Consider the following 21,000-nt stretch of genomic DNA (forward strand, 5'->3'; position numbering starts at 1 on the left):
TCCCAAGCTTCCACGCGTGCCTTTGGCACATGCGCGTATTTGATTTTTAGCGGATTCCAACCCATGGCATCCCATTAGCACTGCAATACTCGACCAACTGAGATACTGAGATATGAAGAACCACGTAGGATTCTATTAGAAGTATCTTGGAATGTTGATGGAGAAACCCTAAGTGTGATCTAACACTCTACATTTTGGGACGCAATTTTACCTTGTGAAGGACAATGTTTATTGAAAATGTTTATAATAGACCACGCACATGCAATATAAAAACATGTATTTAAAATCCTATACTTTTAATCTAATAATATAATATAGCCTTTCAAAAGAACGAGCTCCAGTTCTCTGGAAACCAAAAAACAACAACAAACAGCCTTAAACTGCAAACTGCAAATTTAAGCTCTATATCTTGGTGTCCACTGTAATTCGGCCATTTGCAGTTCGACTGCAAAGTAAAGGTTGTGTTGGTTTGTAACCGATGCAATAATTTTGAGTATAAATGAAAATATATGAGTAATAATAAAAAGTCACACATGCCTTTTCGCTAAAAAAAAAAAAAAAAGTGATTCAACCAGAAAGCAAACCGGATCCCGGAGGGGTCATCCGGATATAAGAACAGCAAAAATATACATATCAGTGCTTCCTGAAGTAAGTTTCTTGCTTAGTACGCTTTAAGGGTACGAAAACAGTCTTCATTTCTGCAAAAGCCCAGACATGTCCACATCGCGTCCATTCTGGGTCACATCGTCTTTCCCGCGGAACCTGGTAATTCTGATTCCTGGTTCTCCACACGTTTCTTCACAGGCTGCCTGCAAATATAGGTAATTGAATTTATTGTATCAAGTCCCGCACATTTTAAGATGGAAAATGAATGATATAGAGTAGGTGTCTGCCTGCAAGTCTACGAAGGATTTAATGGTGGATAGAATAACATACTAGGAATAAGTACTGACAATTTAGGCGGGGCTCTTCAAATCATTGGGAGCCTGTTGTTAAATGTCTGGCATTGGGTTATTGCTTCCAACTCCGGCCACAAATAAATATAAATAAAAACATCATATTGCAATAAAAGTGTTTGAAGACTGATGCATCATCAAGGTAGTTGACTATTCACCTCCCCCTCATTCCTTCCTTTTCTTTTTTCTTTCCTTTTTTTTTTTTTATTTTTCTCTCTCTATATATAATAATATATATATATTTTTTTTCTGTTTATCATCTTATTAAGGTGGGTTTTCAAGGGCAATACCTCTCACCCTTGACTGTTAACTACGCCTCTGTTAAAAGAACGATTTTGAAAAATGACCTCCACAGCTAGCTAAGATACTGAGATAAAGACTGATGACAATTTGTTATGATCAGCGTTACAATGACATCAAAGTTACCATAGATTAGGGACATTAGATTATTACGGTATTGTAAATATTTCTCTTTTAATTTGACTTAAGAAATTTCATAGCATTGTTATCCTGACATTGCCCCAAATATTGCCTTTCCATCTGGTCTCATCCTGGTGCTGAAAGCAGTGCTTGCTGTTTTTTTTAATTCCAAACTTTATTATATTCATTTTAAAATCACTGGGGATCACTGCAATCTGATTGGCTCTCAGCAGTGTGATTTATTCAAAAATCACACTATTTTTCGCTTTAAATCATATCTGTTCTAAATCGCGTCAATCGTGTTCTAATGATACGTATGATTTCAGATCAAATTGCAGGACACGAAATTCGATTACCATTATTTATCACAATTGGAGCGAGGGGCGCTAATTAAATATGACCCAAAGTAACTTTTATTTCCTAGTTAAGCCTCCAGACAGTTAAGTAATTTATGATTAACTTACATATAAGTATCATTTTCGAAGGCTTCGTTGTTGGGTGAATGAGTATCATTCATTTCCAAGCTTTCTGCACTCTTTACCTTCCTGGCGATTGACAATTCACTGTCAATTTTTTGAGGTTTTTCCCTTTTAAACGGAGAAAAAGGCGATCAGAGGAGATCTTTCTTATAGTAAAAACAGGTTGCAAGACAGGTTAATACTTTACTTTAGACCCAATTATTAGGCTATAAAGTTGCCATAGGTAAGTATCACTTGTTGATCCCTTGCCACCCCGACTAGGTTCGATTATCAGCCGCTGTTCAGGAAACGAGCCCTCGCTCCTCACGAAGGAGCAATGGAAATCGAACCTACACCCCGTTATTTCCACGGTGAAACAACCACAGTTGCAGCTGTCTGGTTCTTTAAACGGACCAGAAGAAACAGATTGGCCGAGGCAATGTGAGACGGAGGCTGCGGTTTTTCTTCCATATTCAAGAAGATAAGAATATCTAACCATTTGTAAAAGTCAGCACATAGGCAGCTAATTCTCCCAAATTATTGTAAGAAACTGAACGTTGTTCGGACTAAGAATCGATCCAGGGCCTACCCCGTCAAAGCTATCCAGCTGAGGTAACCAAGCGGAGGTAAATCCGTTTCCGTTTTAACGCGGTCAAAACATAGAAGTAATGAACGTTTTGCTTTTGACTTCTTTTTGCTGTTATTATTCGTTCTTTTATTTCTATCAATTAATTAATTCATCTTTTTTGCTTGTGGCGTTGTATCAAATGGGAGTATCGGTATATTATTTCGCGTCTTTGTGTAGCTTGCTTAAAGCTGTCCCTCGGATCTGTGGTGCTGGCGAGCATGTTACGCGCGTCCTCAAACATAACAAGCTCCCCCACACGCCATTCCTGATAGGAATACTTGGATAGTTTAGTCTGTAGGTTAGGGTAACATTGACATGATCTTCGCCGTATCAGGCTGCCAGCTTTAATTGTCCGTTATTACTTCCATTAAATTGTTTGTTACTTTTCTTGCTTTCCTTCTTTTTCTTTCGATCTTTTTCGAACATGGAGTCATAGGAAGGTAACATCTCTCTACCAATTTGTATCTACAGACTAGTGTTTAACAACTGCACATTTTTCATCTCGTTCTTTATAGTTATGCCAACTTATCCATAGCCTGAGAAACGAATGCAGAAATTCCATACTGATGCGGTGTCACTAACCAGATCGGGGTAATGGTTCTGATTGGGGGGAAGCAAATTTACGACCGATCAGAGGCTCTACACAGATCTGGGTTGTGACGTGACATCAGTGTGGAATTTCTGCGCTTGTTTCTCAGACGTCATTTCGCGGGAATTTTATTAATCCCATAAATTCCGTAGATTTCATTGGAATTAAGGTGTCACAGATACCTTTTTTTCTTATTGCACCACCACACAAGGATTACGACAATGATGATAATCACCGCCCCACTAGCAACACAACCAGCAATGATATATTTCAAATTGCTTTCTTTCTCCGTAGGTAACACCCGTGTAGTGGCAGTTGTAATCGGCGGAGTTGAAGATGTCGCTGTCGTTGTGTCTGCAAAAAGCGTTTGTAAACTTGAAATGTTGGCATTGAGGGCGCTTGAAATGCTTGCCAGAGAACTCTGAACAATGGCAACCACGGCAGCTTTCGGCATGACGGTAAACGACGATCCAGCTGGAGACTGTATGTAAAATGAAATATTTGCCAGGAGTGGACTCACTGAAATCTGTTTTGGGTAACCAGGCAACACGTGTACTTGGTTCTCTGTAAAGACCAGGCTTCTCGCTGATCTGCGTTTGCGTCGAGAGCTTAAAATGGGAGTGGATTTGTTGTATTTTTTTTTTATTATCATATTATATTTATCATAACTACAATGTATCAGCATCATCATCATTATTATTATGATATATTGTTGTTGTTGTTGTTGTTGTTTTGTGCCGATTCCTTACTTCACAGCTACTTTATTAATCTCCGGATCAAAATATTGAAACGATCACAAATTTAGTTGAACTGTCAAGAGCTGAATCAATGGAGAATTAAGCATCCATCCATTCCTCAAGTAATAAATCAGTAAAGCAATAAATCGACAATTAGTCAATACCTGGTTTCCGTTGATTGACAGTTGCTACTTGTCAAGCAATGGTCTGTAGCTGCTTGTGCAACGGACTGCTTGAACGCGTCCTCCTTTGGTTTATTCCACTGCAATAAGATAAATTAGATGAGAGATCTAGAAATTAGAATGTCACGCTAGTTGACCTCTCTTTTAAAAAGCTAAAACGTGTCTTCGCTTCAATTCAATTCCAAAAATAATGATTAATTTTGTTATTTAAGATCATATTTAGGCATTTAAACTGTTTCCTGTCGTCTGTTGCAACGGATGGCAAGGATAAAAATGTATTAAAAACTCTCAACATTTTTTCAGTTATAATGTTATACCTGCAAAAATCACCAAAAAGATTATCATTGTTATTGTTCATTATTGATATCTTCTTCATAACTATACAGAAACATTTCGTGTATAGGGTAAAGGCACAGAGTAATGACTTTAGCACAGAATTAACCCAAAACAGCAATATCCTCGTGCCGTCTAACTCGTGGTTCAATATTGGCGCCTTAAAGTAACTATTGTATTCGCCCCTTTGGTTTGATCTGGAGCGTCTTGCAAATTGAGGAGGGGGGTGCTCCTTTTTCCTCGCTTTCCTTTATCGAAGGGCAGGAACTTGGGTTTTGTTTTTAGTCAAATGATGGCAATTTTCGCATGGTAGGTTTAATTGATTGCCAAAAAAATGGCTCACCTCAGAAATATTTAATCCGACATTTACGTTGACTGATTCGGCCGTTTCTTCCGCAGAAGGCGTTCTCGGTGTTGATGCGGGTGGAGGCGGTGGAGGAGCTTCTCCTTTACCAAGTCCTTTGGCAAAAAAAAAAAGAAATAAATATATTTCTTATTCATTCAAAATATTTTTCAGATTCTGATTGGCTAAAAGCACACGCACAATTCACCATAACCAGCTACTGATGACCAAATTTGAAAGAATTTTGCGATAAATCAACCGATGACGTCAAAAGTGCAGCTTCCTTGCAGGTTAATGCACCTTTAACCGAGAATACCTGGGGACGAGGTTGAGTTGTTTAGGTTGTGAAAACAAAAATGGCGGACATTTCACCCGTTTCAAGAGTAAGAACTAGGCGAAATAATAGCTAAAAACATGGCAAGAACAGCAAGAAGACAACTCAAAGGGAGACATCTGCTATTTGGAGAATAATTCTTCATAAGATAGACAGCCTCATTCATTAATTGTTAAATATTTACAACCAAGCTGGTTTCCTGAAAGGAATAATCATTCCAGATAGTTTTTAACAGAGGCGAGATTCATAATTCTAGGAAAAAACTCTCGGCTAGTATTCCAAATTTGACTCTAGAACAGACAAGAGTCAAGGTTTCTGGTATATTTCATCCAAAGTGTGCTTCTCTACTGAAGATCACGCGCACGTACTCTTTCCTTAAAGATGACAGTTTTAGTGTAATATTACAGGTTAAAGGTTTGCTTATAGTGGAAAGTGCACTCAGTTTAAACAGCTAGGCACTTCACTCAAATAACCTTAGAAACAAGCAATTCAAATATAAGATAAAAAATTAAGATCCCGACAACAACCGGCAATCAGTTGGCTATTTACAAGCGTTGCAGAGGATTTTAACTTGGGAAAAACGAAAAAAAAGTCCTGCAAGTGGCCAAAGCGGGAATCGAACCCGGGCCACCGGATTAAAAGTCCGACGTGCTGACCAAATGGCCACGCAGCCTCTGGTAATGATGCTGTAGTACATGTATTACAAAGACATGATGTTTTGGTAATGAAAATCCAGAAAGGAACATGCTAAGTTGTAGAAAATTGCCAATGATAGTGGCAATACAGCTTTAAACAATCCGTGAAAGATGAGTCCAAACCATTGATAAATCAGACCAAATTCAAGCCATGTCGTGAGTCAAATAGCAACTGAATTCCTTTGCAAGCAAACCTTGGCATTTGTTGTCAATCCAGTACAAATCTTCTCCACAGACACACTTGTAAGATCCGTGGATATTACTACAAGTCTGGGAAGCATCTTGACATTGGAAAGTGTATTCCATGCATTCATCGATATCTTTTAAAGAGAACAGAAGTAGACCAAAACAGTTAAACAAACTTTTAAAAGCTCCAAGATTAGAACGAAATCAAAAATTAGTTGTAGACAATCCAATGAGTCAATTCAAAACGGAAATGATTACTAATTTGCACGTACCGCCTTCACTAATTTTCTTAGTCTTTTTTCATAATCCTTTTTTATCTAAAATTATTTTTTCGTCAAAAATAATTAAAGCTTTGCATGGGTAATTTGATGGACATATCATCATCATTATCATTGTCTTCATCACTATCGTTATCATTATCATTATGATTATTTTTACTATTTGTTTTAATTTAATGTTTTTCTTTTTTTTTTTCTTTTTTTTTTAATCAGTTTTGTTTTCTTTCAATATATACCCGAGAATAAAAAGAACAAACTGGATACCGTTGCAAGTGTAACCGTCACTGTCAAGCCTAAATGCCCCCGCACAGGAACAAGTGTAACTTCCCTCTTCATTACTACACGTCTGAGTGCAGAGACTTTTTCCAGTCTCACATTCGTTTATATCTGTAAAAGAGGAGTAGTTAAAGTATAATTATGTGAAATCATACTATTATATGTGACATATCATAGAGCAGGGTTGCCGTTTGATGTGCATGGTAAATTAGAAACTCTACACTTCCCTCTTCATTACTACACGTCTGAGTGCAGAGACTTTTTCCAGTCTCACATTCGTTTATATCTGTAAAAGAGGAGTAGTTAAAGTATAATTATGTGAAATCATACTATTATATGTGACATATCATAGAGCAGGGTTGCCGTTTGATGTGCATGGTAAATTAGAAACTCTACACAATAATTGTCACATCTTATTCCTCGTAGGTGCTCTAAGTTTATTGATCGACAGGGACCATGTAAAAAAAAAAAAACTGATAGTTATAGTTTTAGAAACTATCATGGAGTGATCTTTGATGCGCATCTTTCTCGTTTAATTTCACACCAAATGTGTTCAAAAGACTCATTTTTGGTGGTACATATAGCATTTAATGGCTGCCGGTTTTCCGAAAAGTAGGAGTTCATTTTAGACATATTTTTAGAGAGGTCGAAAATTATTTTTAAACTCGAACAAAAAAATCGCTCTTTCTCATTGGCATCCTGTCAAAAAAAATAAATAACTAAGAATTTTCGCGTTTCATTGAAATCATACGCCCAGGACCTCCCTAGGGAACCAATCATAGTCGCCAAGTTTCATTTAATTCTGCGATGTCCACTGTAACTGTTAAATGTCTTTTTTAGTATTAAAACCACGACCTGGTGGAACGCTCCCAGACAAGGTCAGTGGATACTAGTATGGTTGGGTATCGAGACGAAGCCCTTTGCTGGTAATCTTAGATAGTTACAAGAGGTCATGCCAACCTGAATTACTTCAGTAACAACTTTCGTTCTAGCGACCTTTTTCCTAAACTACTGATGTTTTAAATGATCTGCTGCCTGAATAAAGTATTTGTTTAAATAAATACCTGAGCATGTCGTGCCATCTTGGTTTAGTTCATATCCCGCCAGGCACGAACACTTGTCCTGTCCATCTGCTTGATAACAAACTTGTTGGCAGCCATGTTGGCCTGTACACGCATTTTCAGCTGACGAAAAATAATAATAACAAATATAACGTTAGGAACAATCAAAGTAAACGTAATTTTTTTTAAAAAAAATATTTCTTTGCATGAATGGCATAGACAGGCGATAATTGCCCTTGAATAAGAATACTCACGTATGCATTTCTTTGAATCAGCAGGATCCACCTTAAAATTTTCATCACATTTGCAATTATATCCTCCTGCGGTATTTTCACATTGATGCATACAGTCACTGGCAGGGGAACACTCATTCACATCTGAAAGCGCAAGAGTACACTGTAAACTGTCACTTATCTATATACTTCTTTCCAAACGAAGTGGCATTGAGAATCCGATTTAAGGTTTAGGCAAACGTAAAACATGAGATTCATGCTGCCAAACTTTCAAATTAAAAAATGGGAGGAAAAAAAAAAGACGAGACAAACAAGGTTGAAGCGTCCTTACCCTGGCAGGACTTTTTGTCTGCATCGAGATAATATCCATCATCACACTTACATACTAACGAGCCGGGGGTGTTAATGCAATTGTGCTGACAGCTACCTTTGTTTACAGAGCATTCATCAATGTCTAAAAGAAACGAAGCATATAGAAAACATACTAAGTACATTTTAAGTAAAATAGTTAGAATACCAACTCTTGAGTATCTGCTAATGAACTCCGGGCTCAAATGGATAACCTAAATAAACAAACGGCAGAAACCGTACCCTCGCAATGTTTGAGTACCAAAGGGCGTTTGTAGATGCTAACATTCCTTCGCAGCTAATATAAACCGGCTCGGGATTATATATGATCGTTTGAAGGATGACTATATCCCTGGATATTATTTGGAGGCGGAAATCATAAGTTGCAATAAACGCCTTTATTATATGATTGTATAGGCCGTGAGCAATTTGAGGCTAATCCCTTGTTCTGATTGGCCACCAGAGCGTGAAAGAGGGGCCCATCTTGACCGTTCGGGATTTCCATGGTGGTCCAGCCGCAAGACAAGATGGTTGGGTATTGGCCTTGCACCGTTTTGCCTGGTCAATAACCTATAATTATGATATACCTGTACAATCAATACCATCTCCTGAGTAACCACTTGGACACGGGTCGCACTGGAATCCAGTTTCGTTTGCAGGTGGCGGTAAATCAGTACAGGTAACGCCTGGGTAACATGGCTGAGAATTTTCTTCACAAGCGTCAAGATCTGAGTCACAAAAGGATCCGGTGTAACCATCCTTACACGCACACGAGAGAGTATTGAATCTTTCTGTGTTGTTGACATTGTTTTCCTCGCTATCTTCTTCTTCATGAAAGCAGCTTCCATCATTAAGACATGCGCAAACATAAATGACCGGACTTAAGACTGTGGTTGCAGTTCCATCCGCCACAATGAAGTCTATTTCAATCTGTAAAAGTAAAGTGCTTGTCAAAATGAATTTTGAAGCAAAATACTCAAAAGAGTCTGCATGAAAATATAAATACGAGCAAATGAGATCTATTTGAAAACATTATTAAAGAAGAATAAAAAAAATCAAAATCTTATTTTTTCAGAAGCCTCCCACATCGGGCCGAAAACATGTGATTTACAATAACAAACGGTTACCTCCTCAGAGGTGACCCTCCAAGTCAAAGTTATTGACGACGCATCGCTTGTCTTTGTATAACCCGTGGGAAGTGTTCCAGATAAAGTGAAAGTCAAGGAATCGTTGTTAGGATCCTCTGCTGTCACGATAATAGTAGCTGTTTCGTTGACAGTTATATTGACTTCAGTTGGTCCTGTTAAAATCCTTGGAGGGAAATTTTCTGCGAAATATGAACATGATAAAAATAGAGTTATGAGCATTAAAAAAGGACGGAAATCCCTTACTCTAAGCATGGGATTAGTACTATCACGAAGGACAGAGATGTGTGGCACAGTTATATTAAATGGTAACCAGGTTTATGAAGGCCTATGAGACACCATTGGATTTGAATCTAATTTTCATTCATTTGGTCTGGAAAATGGCGGATAAACAAAGATCCGCAAAAAGTGAACCACAGCTTTGAAATTAAAGGAATACATGTCTCCATCGTCTACGATCGTCTTCAGTTGCATGTAATACAGTTTATGTGCTTCGAAATAACAATTATGGTGATGCATGATGTATCACCATATACTTGTGCATGTATTGTTATAGAACTTTGTCACGCGGTGGCCATTTTATCCCAAGAGATTAAAAAAGATTTGTATTTGCACGGCTAGCCTCGTTTTCACTGCGAGGCTAGCCGTGCAAATACAAAGCTTTTTTAATCTCCTGGGATAAAATGGCCGCCGCGTGACAAAGGTCTGTTTCAACCCAAATTAACTGTATTACTTGCAACTGAAGATGATCATACATCAATCAAACAATGTCTTTCTTCAAATTCAAAATTGTGGTTCACTTTTTACGAATTATTATTCCTATCAGCTGAGATGTCTGTGTTAGTGTGGTAGAGTTTACATCCAGACTTCTTAAAAGCGGCAATCCTTGGCAAGAAGATACTTGACAGTAACGATATAATAATATTTCAAAATTTATAACGCGCAAGTATCTATATAGACATAAGCAAACAACTGCGCGCGACTGACTTACCCAATGCCTGTGATTCACTTTCAATTTGTACAGCCACTTGTTTGGTGCTCTCTCCAACAGATACATCTCCAGTGGAAGCGATGTCGAACAAGCAGTTCACGTCCCCTTGACAAGCAAGCTCTGCTGCAACCCTTAACTCGTTGGTTGCAAAATTTATTGGTTCGTCCAAAAGGATAGGAACAAATGACGCATTAGCGTAAGTGCTTGTGTTTTCTCCAGGATTGTAGGTAAATAGGGTTGTATTCTCCATCACTTGCCCTAGCATAAGAACATATTAGAACATTAGAACATGTACTTTTGTGAACTTTGCACGTGCCTTTTCTTGTTTAAAACATAAATCAAATTATTGGAAAGAAAAATGAAATATACTGTGGGAAAGATTTCGCAGTTTAACAACTATTTTTTCTCATTTATGTGTCAAGCACTGAGGCAAAATGTTAAAGAACCCCTTGCTTCAACGGTTAATAAACCTCTTGCCTGCACATTTATACTAAATACTGGACAACAAAGGTAGCCGTCTAGAACACTGTTAAAGACTATATAACATGAAATACTATAGACGTGGCACTAAAGTGTGATAAGACTTACAATGTAAGCCAAAATCGAAATGTATCTGACGGCCTGTGGCGTTGGATGGTAGCGTTGTTCCATCAGGTCTCAAGAAGTCATCAAGGGTGTCATCGTTCCAAGTCCCTAAGAGCCCCTTGGTGTTTCCTTTGAAGGATGTGGGTGCAGCGCAGACTATAGTAAGAGAGCCTTGTAGTTCAGTGACTGTTACAGATATCCCAGAGGGGAACGTCACGAGGAAAGAGTTGCTTTCTGGACGTGACAGTGCTAGAGACCCATTGACAAATACGCTGGAGTTTGTCAAACTATCGTAGTCATTGTATGGCTGACCATCTATGAGCACTTCCAATCCTCCTGTAAAAAATCCAAGCACACAATTTCATATGTTAGGAACATTGACCTGCTTATAGGATGCCTTTTAAGGTAAAAGAGAAAAGAAAAAAAACTCGTATCGTCTACTGACCTCCTTCTTTCAGAGCAACCTGCACTGTGCTTGTACTTTCCTCCTTCGCCACTGCAGCAGCAAAGATGGTCGCTGTCCCTCCTCCTTTAGCAAGTTTTGTTCTAGCTTGCAGCTGGAAGAACTCATCGTTGATGTCTATCATAGTGTACTCACCAAGTCCGTTGAAAGTGTAGTTTCTGCCGTCTAGTGTCACAACATGAGGATCTCCAAAAGTAGGAGCTGCGATACAAGACAGCAGTTGGTAATCATAAGTAAATTCTCAACAACAATTTTAAGATGCTTTTCAACTAACCTGACGTGTTCTGAGTGGTCTAGTCAAGTTTTTATATCTTTTGAGTCACGTGAGCACTGTGTGTTGAGTGCTTAATTGTAATAATTGGTTGTTTTTGTTGATTCGTTTGTTTGCTTTTTCAGCAAAGCTCTGGAGCCCATGGGTAAGGTGATTGTTTGTAGGACCGCCCGTCCGCTCTCTCTATGTCAGCTAACATAAAGTGTCCCATTAACCCACAATTAGAAATAACAATGGGCCATTTCGGAATTCGCAAAGTACGGTAAGATTACATGTAAAACCTTTCATCTAAAAATGCGTTTGTTTGAATAAGAAGAAACAGAGAAACGCTTGGCCGACTTAGAAATGGCACACACACTGTCCCTCTTTCATTATACGCCATCCTTATAAGTTTCAGTTGACATTCTAAGAGCCATCAAAATTTAAAAAATGGGATATCCAATGACAGGAAGCGGTTGGCCATATCGCGAGTTCACGTACACTTTGAATCGAGGTTACAAGTTTTGAAAACTTTTTGGAAGACCAATTGATTTTTTTACACCACTGGCAATTACATATACAATAGCTACACAACTGACTGAAACAAATCGAAGAAAGCCATCAAAATTCGACAGAAAGGTATCGACAAACATTCGTGTCCTAAAATACCGAGGAACTGTTATGGTATAATTAAGGATTTTTCGAGCCAAGTTTAAGTTATTTTGAATGAAAAACAAACTGGCTGGTTCCGCTTTCATACGTACTCAGCTTCTTCATCCCATATTTGTCTCTTCTTATGTTCTTGACTTTTCTTGTTGCCAAAAATGAGGCAAAAATTAAAATCGCTTACAATTGAGAAGCCAAAAACAAATAAGTAAAACACAAACACGCAAGAATATCCTACCTTGAACCGGGGGAACATAAGCTTCACAGCCCTCAGATGGCCGCAATTGGTAATATAACTTGCACAGCCTCCCCCTTTTGATTGCTCCAATGCAGCAATATTGAAACCCTAAGACGTCACTTGCAGTGTGGTCATCCTTTAATTCTGGAACTAGCTTATGGAAGCGGTCAATTGTACCTCCGCGACGCGGTCCGATGATTAAAGCTCCAAATTTATTGGCGTTTATGAAGTAACAACACTTTCTGCCGTGGTTATTACTAGAGCGCCTGACCGTGTAGTAGCACCTTGTATAGGGAAAAATTGGCTCAACCCATGTATACCTATCATCCACTCTCGCCTGATCCAACGTACAGGGACAAGGGTCTGGTTTAGTAGTGTTGGTAAAATCTAGGCCTACCTTGTGCGCTTCAAACCAGACTTCACAATTAAAATCGCTACCCTCTTCACCTGTAGAATTCTCAAGTCGCATGATCCTTCGTCCGGGTATGTTTTCCTGGTTTCCAGGAAGGTTGTCAATGCTTTCAGCTTGAACAGTACCTGACCTGTTTCGTGACAACAAAATCAAACAGTCAGTTCATTGAGATCAAGTTTTGAAAATATATATTTCATCTGCCTTTGGTTATTGTTAAAAGCCGCCTTGCCTGATATGAGACAAACTCTTTCAGCTCCTTAAGCTATTTTTAATGAAAATTACGCAAAATTCCGATGAATTCATTAACAATTATTCCACGAGTGCGCGTTGGATATGAGATGGAAGAAAGCCAACAAGGCGTGTAGCGCCGTGTTAGCTATGATCAGCTCATATCCAAAAAGCACTGGTGGAATAATTGTTTTATTAAGAACTCCCACAAAATATCGAAAATTCTTCCCGACTTAATATGTAAAAACTAGCGGTTTTCAGCTTGTTTTAATTTGAGCAGACGCGTACAGTTTCCATATTTGGAGAGCATTGTATAATGGCTAATATACCATGATGGCAGTCAGAGCTCAAGAATTGTATTAAAGGGCATGTAAACCCAAAAATACTACAATTTTCTTTGTATGAATATGAATATGAATAGAATGTATACCGAAAGTACTTCATAAATCTTTTTTCTTTTTTTCGATACAAGCGCATTTTGACCCGAGAATTCACCTCTGAAAGTTCACTTCGTCCGCCATTTTGATTCCGCCATCTTTGTTGTGACGTCACGAGTGGAATCTCTGCCCACCGGAAGTCAAAAACATCTTTGGGACCTTTACAAGCACGTGTGTTGTATAGTTTCCTACAAGAATATTTTTTAGTTTTGACATTGGTAAAGCGCTGTGTCGTTGGATCTTGTAATAACTCGAACAAAGCAGGGCATTCTACTCATTTTTTTTTTTCCAAAAGAAGAAAGAATTTGGCGCCAGTGGATCCAAGTTAAACGTGCAGACTTCTTACAGCCTACAGAACACTCCATAATCTGTGGCGCTCATTTTGCACATGGATGTTTCGAGGATGATGCGATGGTAAAAATGGGACTCAAAGATAAAAAAAGCAATTTGAAAAGCGATTCGGTTCCCACAATTCAGCCCCAGCGACCCGAAGCATTGTCCGAAGCGCGCAAATTAGCGGACTATGGAGAGCGAAGAAAAAGAAATACCGGTGACTGCGAGTCAGACTCCTGGCAAAAGGTCACAAACAAGTCGACCTGTGCACAAGTTATCAGTTTCTAGGGTAAGTAATAAGCCAATGTAATAATTAACAAGGATTTTTTTCATTAGGTCAGTATTAACCGTTCCCCTTCCTCAAGTATATTCAACTTTTTTTCACAGTTATTGGCCGATAATAAACGTACCTCCGTCGCTGCGAACGCCGTCACGTCAGCTTCTGAGTCTATGCCCGTCGACACTGAAACAAGTGCTTGCTCTGAAGATGTGACATCGCCCAGGTTTAAAGAGGTAGCAGTTCAATGTGATATTCTGCACGAAACGTCTATAGGTAAAGGTAGGTTACGCTTACACATAATCTTACCTCGCTTTTTTCTTTTCCCCTAACCGATTATCTAATGTAGAATCTCTATCCAGCAGGCACACAATTAGAACCCTTGAGAGAAGTTTTTCAAGTGCAGTGCGACCTTATTACAGCTCCTTTAAGCACTAGTACACCAGAATGCAGCTCTGTTAAAAGTCTAGGAGGACGCAGCGTGGACGATGACAAAGATTTCGATTATGTTCCACCGACTGATTTATCTCTTGAGGAAGCCGAGGACGACATTAAAGAATATGAGGGGAGTCCGTCAAAGTAACATACTACACACACTGGTTATATTTTTGAAGAGATATCGCACTTTGTTTGTTTGCTTGTTTTTCTTGTTTTTCGCTGATGGTTTTCACTTTTTATTCGTTAAAATATAGGTTAATTATTGCAGGTTTGGTGGCTTTAAACCAGTGTAGGAGGTGCCAAAATCCGCAGGAAATCTTTGGCGTATTTTGTTTACTGCGCGGGAAGGGAGCGCCACTCTTACTTTTCTGCAAAGATAACCCGCCCGACCATCGCACAAGTTGGCGATAAGCGATGTAGCGAAATTTTCCAGACACGAACGAGTGGAGAAATGTTGTAATAAATATATAACTACGAATATGCAGTCATATATAAACTGTTCATAATTTTTTATGTTTATTATAGTGAAAATTTCAGAACTAGTAAACATACTCGCGCCTTCTGTCTGTGCCATGTTGTTGCCTATATGCATAATACGCCGTTTTAAGGACCCACACATCCAAGCAAGTAGACTGAAATCCTGGATGTTCTGTTATACAGGACATTTGGACCTCCGTTTGCTCTTCAATTTTTTGCCATGTTTGCCCTATTTCATGACAACATACGCTTTCGGGTACTGAAGGCATCGGCTGACACATTTCACATTCACACCTAAACTACAATAAAAAAAAAGTAAGAAGCCCTTTCATAATGGCTTGAGTTCATCCTAGTCTCACGATAAAATTACCCCGAAATAAAGGCAAATTAGGTATAAGCAATACAATTTAAGTCACAAGACGATCCGTCTCACTTTCGGTTTCGTCCTTATAAGACGGCTTTGTTGTTGTTGTTGTCCATAATCTCGTTGAACTCTGCGAGGCTCGTAACGACAGGGACGCGGACCTGTGTCTTCAGGAGGCTCTGAAGTTTCAGCTACATCGCTGTCATATAAATTTACGTCGTAAAAATCACTTTCGTCGGATGAATTCTGTTCTGAACTATCCGAACTCTCATTTATCGCTCGAGCCGCCATAGTGATAATCAAGTTGCGCAACAGACTGGTTCCACTCGTTACGTCACAGGTAATTTCATATTGTTAACCGGAAGTTATTCTGCTGTAGAAAACGGCGTGTTTTCGCCTTAGGAGCATCGAATTGGCAAAAACTAATAGCAAAATCGTTTTTAGAATACTTTTTTACATATAAGGGGATAAACTTGTATTTTTGGGTTTACATGCCCTTTAAGCAATGATTCAGTTTTTAATAATAAAGGTTGGATGCAACGTTTATCCAATTAATTTATTACTGCTGCCTCACATGGTGTGAAATGAAGAAGCAGAGAAACGAAGAGACTATGGCCTATTAGTTCTGCAAAGTCCACCTGTAATATAAATTAAAGAACTTATTTTGTACGACTAAGATTAATTTCGTTACATTTGCAATAAGTTTTCAATATCTTTACAATAAACCCTGTTTCTTCAGGTTGTTCGCAAACTAGAGGTAAGCATAAATGCCTCCCCATATCCGCTACTATGACCGTGTCCGAATTAGTACCTAACCATGGCCTTGATTGCGACTCATTTGTCCAGTAAAACGTTGAAGTCGTCGCTTCGTTTTGGGGGTAAAGCTTCAGCCCTAAAAACTCCATACCTTGGGATATTAAGGAAATTGTTTTCCTCGTCTCCTGCGTTGAAACCAATAACAGGAAGGAACTCATAGTCGGTAAAATATTTGTAGTTTGACCTGTAAAAAAGGTGAAAAAAAAAAAGGCATTTCTGTCTGTTAAAAATGTATACCGTTTCGACGGGCATTACTTCAAAGAATACATTAATGCTATTTGAAGTGCAGATTGTTGCAGTGCATCGTGTATAAACATTGAATGTACCATTTTAAAATTTGCATACTAACTCAGCACCTGCTAATATCCCGCGAGCAGTAGAGTTTTTCAGGCCGGGCGCTAAACTAGAAAGGGAAATAAACCAGTGCGAACGACCGTTTGCTTCTTTGATCGAGCCGCCGTCCAGCGCCATGGACGAATAAATTAACTTTGAACAGGTAAAAACTTTTTAAAAACATGTTAAGGCTCGCGCGCATTTCCTTACGTTGCCTGCACAAGTGAACCTGCTCGCAGGATATTGCTTCCGTTCACAAATGCTGTCTTAACGCGAGCCTGATTTGAATTTGCGCTCTTTTTCGCTCTTAGTTAATAGTAGGAGAACCCAACTGGAGTTGAATTACTAGGGACTATATCCGAATTCAAAAAGAGAAATAAAATTTCGTCTTCGCTTGTTTACGTCGTCTATAGAACGCAAAATGAGGTATTTTACACGTCTTGGTCGTGCAAAAACCGCAAAGAAATGTACAAAAGAGTGATGCACGTGCAACGTTACTGTTTTGGTTATCAAACGTATTGGTTTTTGACGTTCTGGCTGCCGTCACGCCGTTTGATCTTGGGGTCTTTTTATATGGAGGTGGGGGATCCCAGGTAGGTGAGGCAACACGCTTTGGTGGGGTATGCAACCTGTCCAAATAATCTCTCATTTTAATTTGATCACGTTTACATGATAGGTGGGGTGACCCGCCACTTTTTACTTCACCTATCTGGGGTCCCCCACCTTCATGTAAACAGGCCCTTAAAGTCATTTATGCCTCTTGCGAAACAAGAGGAAGTGATGTCAGTTGACGTTTAGGATAGGATAGGATAGGATAGCTGCTTTATTATCAACAGAGCGCCAACAGACACATGTGTTTACAACGATAACGAAGATTGTAGTGCAATAATTACAGAGGTGTACATTTGTAGAATTTAATATACAACTAGACAAGGTTATATTTAACGCGTCTTTCTTTTTCGCGGAAGCGATCACATACGTATTTAACCACAATGTTTTGCGTTTGCTTTGCTTGCTTCATACTTATCAACGTTGCAAAAGCAGAGCTTGGAGTCACAGAGTCAAGAAAAAGATTAGTCTCCTTTTTTAGCGTATTGAACAGCTCTCTCCTAGGATCCCTATAAGCTATGCAATTCATCAAAAAATGCTCCTCGTCTTCTAATTCAGTTTTACATAATGGACAGATTCTTTGGTCTGGTGGTTGATAGGGTTTAACGTATCACCCAGTTTCAATTGCTAGTTTGTGGTTGCTTAATCTTAGCTTTGTGATTGCTACTCTATGATTGATGTTTCTTACATTTGTGAGGTAATTTTCGTAGTCATGGGTAAGTTTAAATTTCCTAAAAGTTTTTAGTTTGTTCTTTTCGTTCATCATTGTGTATTTCGCTAATCCATGTTTGCTGTTCTATGTCTAAGAGTCTCTGTCGTATATAGCTCATGGCTTCGGGAGTTTTCACTTAGGTGTCACGTGGACGCGCATGCTCGATGGAAAGGCAAACGGTCGCTCGAGTTGGTTTCTTTCCCTTCATATAGCGTAGCGTCTGGACTGAAGAAACCACCCCTCCTAGGTTACACTGCTAAAGATGGCCAAAATTTAGGCTATATTATAAAGGATAACTCTGGTCACACAACGGATAAGTTAAGTTTGGGCAGGTGTTGACACCAGGCCGGTGATAAAATGACAAGTAACGACTAGACGTAGTACACTCTCCTTGTTTGATAACTGAATCAAGAAGCATTTTGTATTTGGCCTTCAGAATTATCACTTTTCTTTCTCACGGACATCGGACACGCCATGACTGCATGGTGTTACAGTTTCTATGGAAAATCGACAAATTCGATAGCGTGTACACGTGCTGTTTATGAATCGAATCTCGGATTACTTCTTGATTCCATTCCGTAACCTTTCTAATCATTTTTCGGGGATAAACCTTCTTCTAAGTGCAAGCTGCTTACACCTAGTCTTCGCTACATCTGAGTGTTTCTCCTGCAATGGTAAAGGAGGAATTAGAAGGGAAGGAGCGCGTGTTGCGAAGAGTCGATGGTGGGGGCGATGGAATATGCATAATAAGCTATTCAGGGTCCTTTACACTTACCGGCTGGTTGGAGCAGAATATTGAATGCCGTTATGAGGATAGTTAAATATAACGAAAGAGAATATGTTGTCAGTGACGATAACTGCTTGAAATGTGTTCCCCTGAAGACAAAGCAAACAGAAATCAGAAGTTACATCAATGACTTTGTCTTACTAAAAAACTATTATCTAATAATTACCAAACATAAAGGAGCGTAAAGCACAGTGTAAACGGACGCCATATTGTTGACCAACAACTCCTAACACTGTTGGATGTTACATGTTGCGCCCGTTTGCTCATTCACTCTGTTGCTTTTGTTCTTGTGTGTTGTTGGGAGTTGTTGCGCAAAGTTTGAAACCGGTCAAACTTTTAGTCACGGGCAAATGGACGCAACCACTCCCAACATTGTTGGCTAACAATGTTTGAAGTTGTTGCATCCTTTTGCACTTATCTTAATGCTCGTAAAGCTTCATGGGCACCTAACGACCAAACGTTAAAAATACGTCAGAAGTGTCTGAAATGGTTTTCTCTATGCTCAAGAAGCCTTTTTGGTTAATTTGAAGCTTTCCCAAACCATTTTTATCCGTTCGGATACCATAGGAGAACTTTGGTCGTCTCAAAAGTTTTAAGGTGGCCTTTTGTTTCCGACATCCAAAACTGTTAACTACTCGAGGACATGGGGTTAGTGTACTTTTATAGGAAGATTCTAGGGGACGTAAAGTGTTTTTACCGAAATATTCAGGTACCTTTTTCAGCAATAATCGCAATAACTTCGTAATGTAATTTGTGAAAAACACATCCTCCGAAACTCGTTGTAAGCTAGTAGAAAAACTGAGAGCTACTTAGCCACCTTTTAAATGAAGACAAGTTGTCCCGGAAAGACGGTCACCCTCCTAACCTAGTCAAATTAAGCCAGCGTTTAATATGAGAAAAAAAGTTGACCCCTTTATCTGAGCCAACAGCGTTCACGCATGCTCTGATTGTCCCGCCTTGACCGAGCGGTTGACCCAGCTGGGCGAGCCAAAGTGTTCAAATTGGGCCCGGTTAGGGTGGTGACCCTACAATCGAAAAAGAATGACCCATTCGAATTCTAGCCCAGTCAACCTTATGTTTCTCGTTAAACGGCTCGCCATGCCTTCTAAGAGAATGTAGGAAAAGTTGGCTTGCCGAAAGTAGCTCAGGTAGGCAGCGTGGCTCTTCCGTACCCCGGACAATTTTTTGTCCATATAAAAGGGGCCGTAGACAAATGGACGGTTATCCAAAGGCCTAGGGCAGAATAGCCATGCAAATGGATGTATATATTGGATATGGCTAACGGAAAACGTGCTCAGGCTACAAGAGTCATCAAGGCTTAAGTCTTACCAGGGTCTCTGTAAAAGAATTCAAATCCGCGGGGCGGAGATTCACCCATGTCACAACACAAACCCAGGAGGCTTGGAATGTTTTTCCTTCTGGAAGTTTGCTTTGGTATACACTCAACACGTCAGATGTAGCTTTGCTTAAGGTTTCATTGGCTCCTTGTCCAGTATAGATGTGATAATACACTTTGGATATTGAATTGGTAAATGAGCGGCCAAGATCGACTCGTGTCCAGTATGGTGCTATTATTGAACTAAATCTCAACCACCATCTTTGACCAAATGGGTATGGTCGCTGATTTATTCTGTTCCTCTCAAACTGAATTACGCCATTTGGACATATCTGAGATCGTGATACAAAAAATGCAATGTAAATGGATTGGGATTTTTAAAAATTGCAAAAGGAGGAACACTTGAGAATATCTATTAAGAGAAGAAGCTTGTTCTTGCTGATTTTGCTGCTTCCTAACTAAGTAGCTTAAACTGGAAGCTTAATGGTCACCGGGAGGAGAACATGCATCGCTCCATATGTAACCAATAGGGGTGAAAATGAACAAAGCGGTAGTCAAAGGGTAAAAGCACCAACAACAAGGTGTTATCGCTCAGTAAAGTCACATAATCAATGGAAGAACAGCAGTACGCGGACACCGATATGTCTCGATCAATAACAAATTGACTATCGCTAAACAAACGATACATAATATTACATACAAAACATTTTCTGTGACGTTTCCCATAGAATCTTATCCCTCCTCTTGGTATTTTGATTTTTTCACATTTGACTTTGAAGTCGATGTGTGTGTCTCCTTCGTAAGGGTACAACCGTTTCACAGGCGCTGAAAAAAGAGTTGTATTTGTCTATTATTATTATTATTATTATTATTATTATTATTATTGTTATTGTTATTGTTATTGTTGTTGTTGTTGTTGTTGTTGTTATTATTATTATTATTATTATTATTATTATTATTTGCAAAAGAAAGCAGTTATGTAAAGTAGAAGTCAGTTAATGGTCTATTCAAATTCACTGCCCTGGATCTCAAAACTAAAAAACACA

The 21,000-nt window shown here is 39.0% G+C and overlaps 1 protein-coding gene across 1 annotated transcript in view; it reads right to left on the bottom strand.

Moving 5' to 3' along the window:
* Positions 1 to 136: 136 nt before the first annotated feature.
* The window catches only part of LOC140944418 (mucin-like protein), a 24,178-nt gene continuing 3,314 nt past the window's right edge, over positions 137 to 21,000 (bottom strand). The window contains exons 4-23 of the mRNA XM_073393562.1: positions 20,655 to 20,801; positions 19,948 to 20,286; positions 18,607 to 18,707; positions 16,269 to 16,361; positions 12,396 to 12,937; positions 11,224 to 11,442; positions 10,782 to 11,114; positions 10,194 to 10,451; positions 9,185 to 9,384; positions 8,645 to 8,987; positions 8,041 to 8,163; positions 7,731 to 7,853; positions 7,480 to 7,599; positions 6,404 to 6,526; positions 5,870 to 5,995; positions 4,647 to 4,762; positions 3,953 to 4,050; positions 3,234 to 3,659; positions 1,841 to 1,963; positions 137 to 809 (exon numbers count right to left, since the gene is read on the bottom strand). Coding sequence (XP_073249663.1) covers positions 740 to 809; positions 1,841 to 1,963; positions 3,234 to 3,659; positions 3,953 to 4,050; positions 4,647 to 4,762; positions 5,870 to 5,995; positions 6,404 to 6,526; positions 7,480 to 7,599; positions 7,731 to 7,853; positions 8,041 to 8,163; positions 8,645 to 8,987; positions 9,185 to 9,384; positions 10,194 to 10,451; positions 10,782 to 11,114; positions 11,224 to 11,442; positions 12,396 to 12,937; positions 16,269 to 16,361; positions 18,607 to 18,707; positions 19,948 to 20,286; positions 20,655 to 20,801 — 4,023 coding nt within the window. The 3' untranslated portion in view covers positions 137 to 739. The remainder of the gene's footprint in view (positions 810 to 1,840; positions 1,964 to 3,233; positions 3,660 to 3,952; positions 4,051 to 4,646; positions 4,763 to 5,869; positions 5,996 to 6,403; positions 6,527 to 7,479; positions 7,600 to 7,730; positions 7,854 to 8,040; positions 8,164 to 8,644; positions 8,988 to 9,184; positions 9,385 to 10,193; positions 10,452 to 10,781; positions 11,115 to 11,223; positions 11,443 to 12,395; positions 12,938 to 16,268; positions 16,362 to 18,606; positions 18,708 to 19,947; positions 20,287 to 20,654; positions 20,802 to 21,000) is intronic.

Source organism: Porites lutea, chromosome 7 (assembly GCF_958299795.1).
Source record: "Porites lutea chromosome 7, jaPorLute2.1, whole genome shotgun sequence".
Classification (NCBI taxonomy): domain Eukaryota; kingdom Metazoa; phylum Cnidaria; class Anthozoa; order Scleractinia; family Poritidae; genus Porites; species Porites lutea.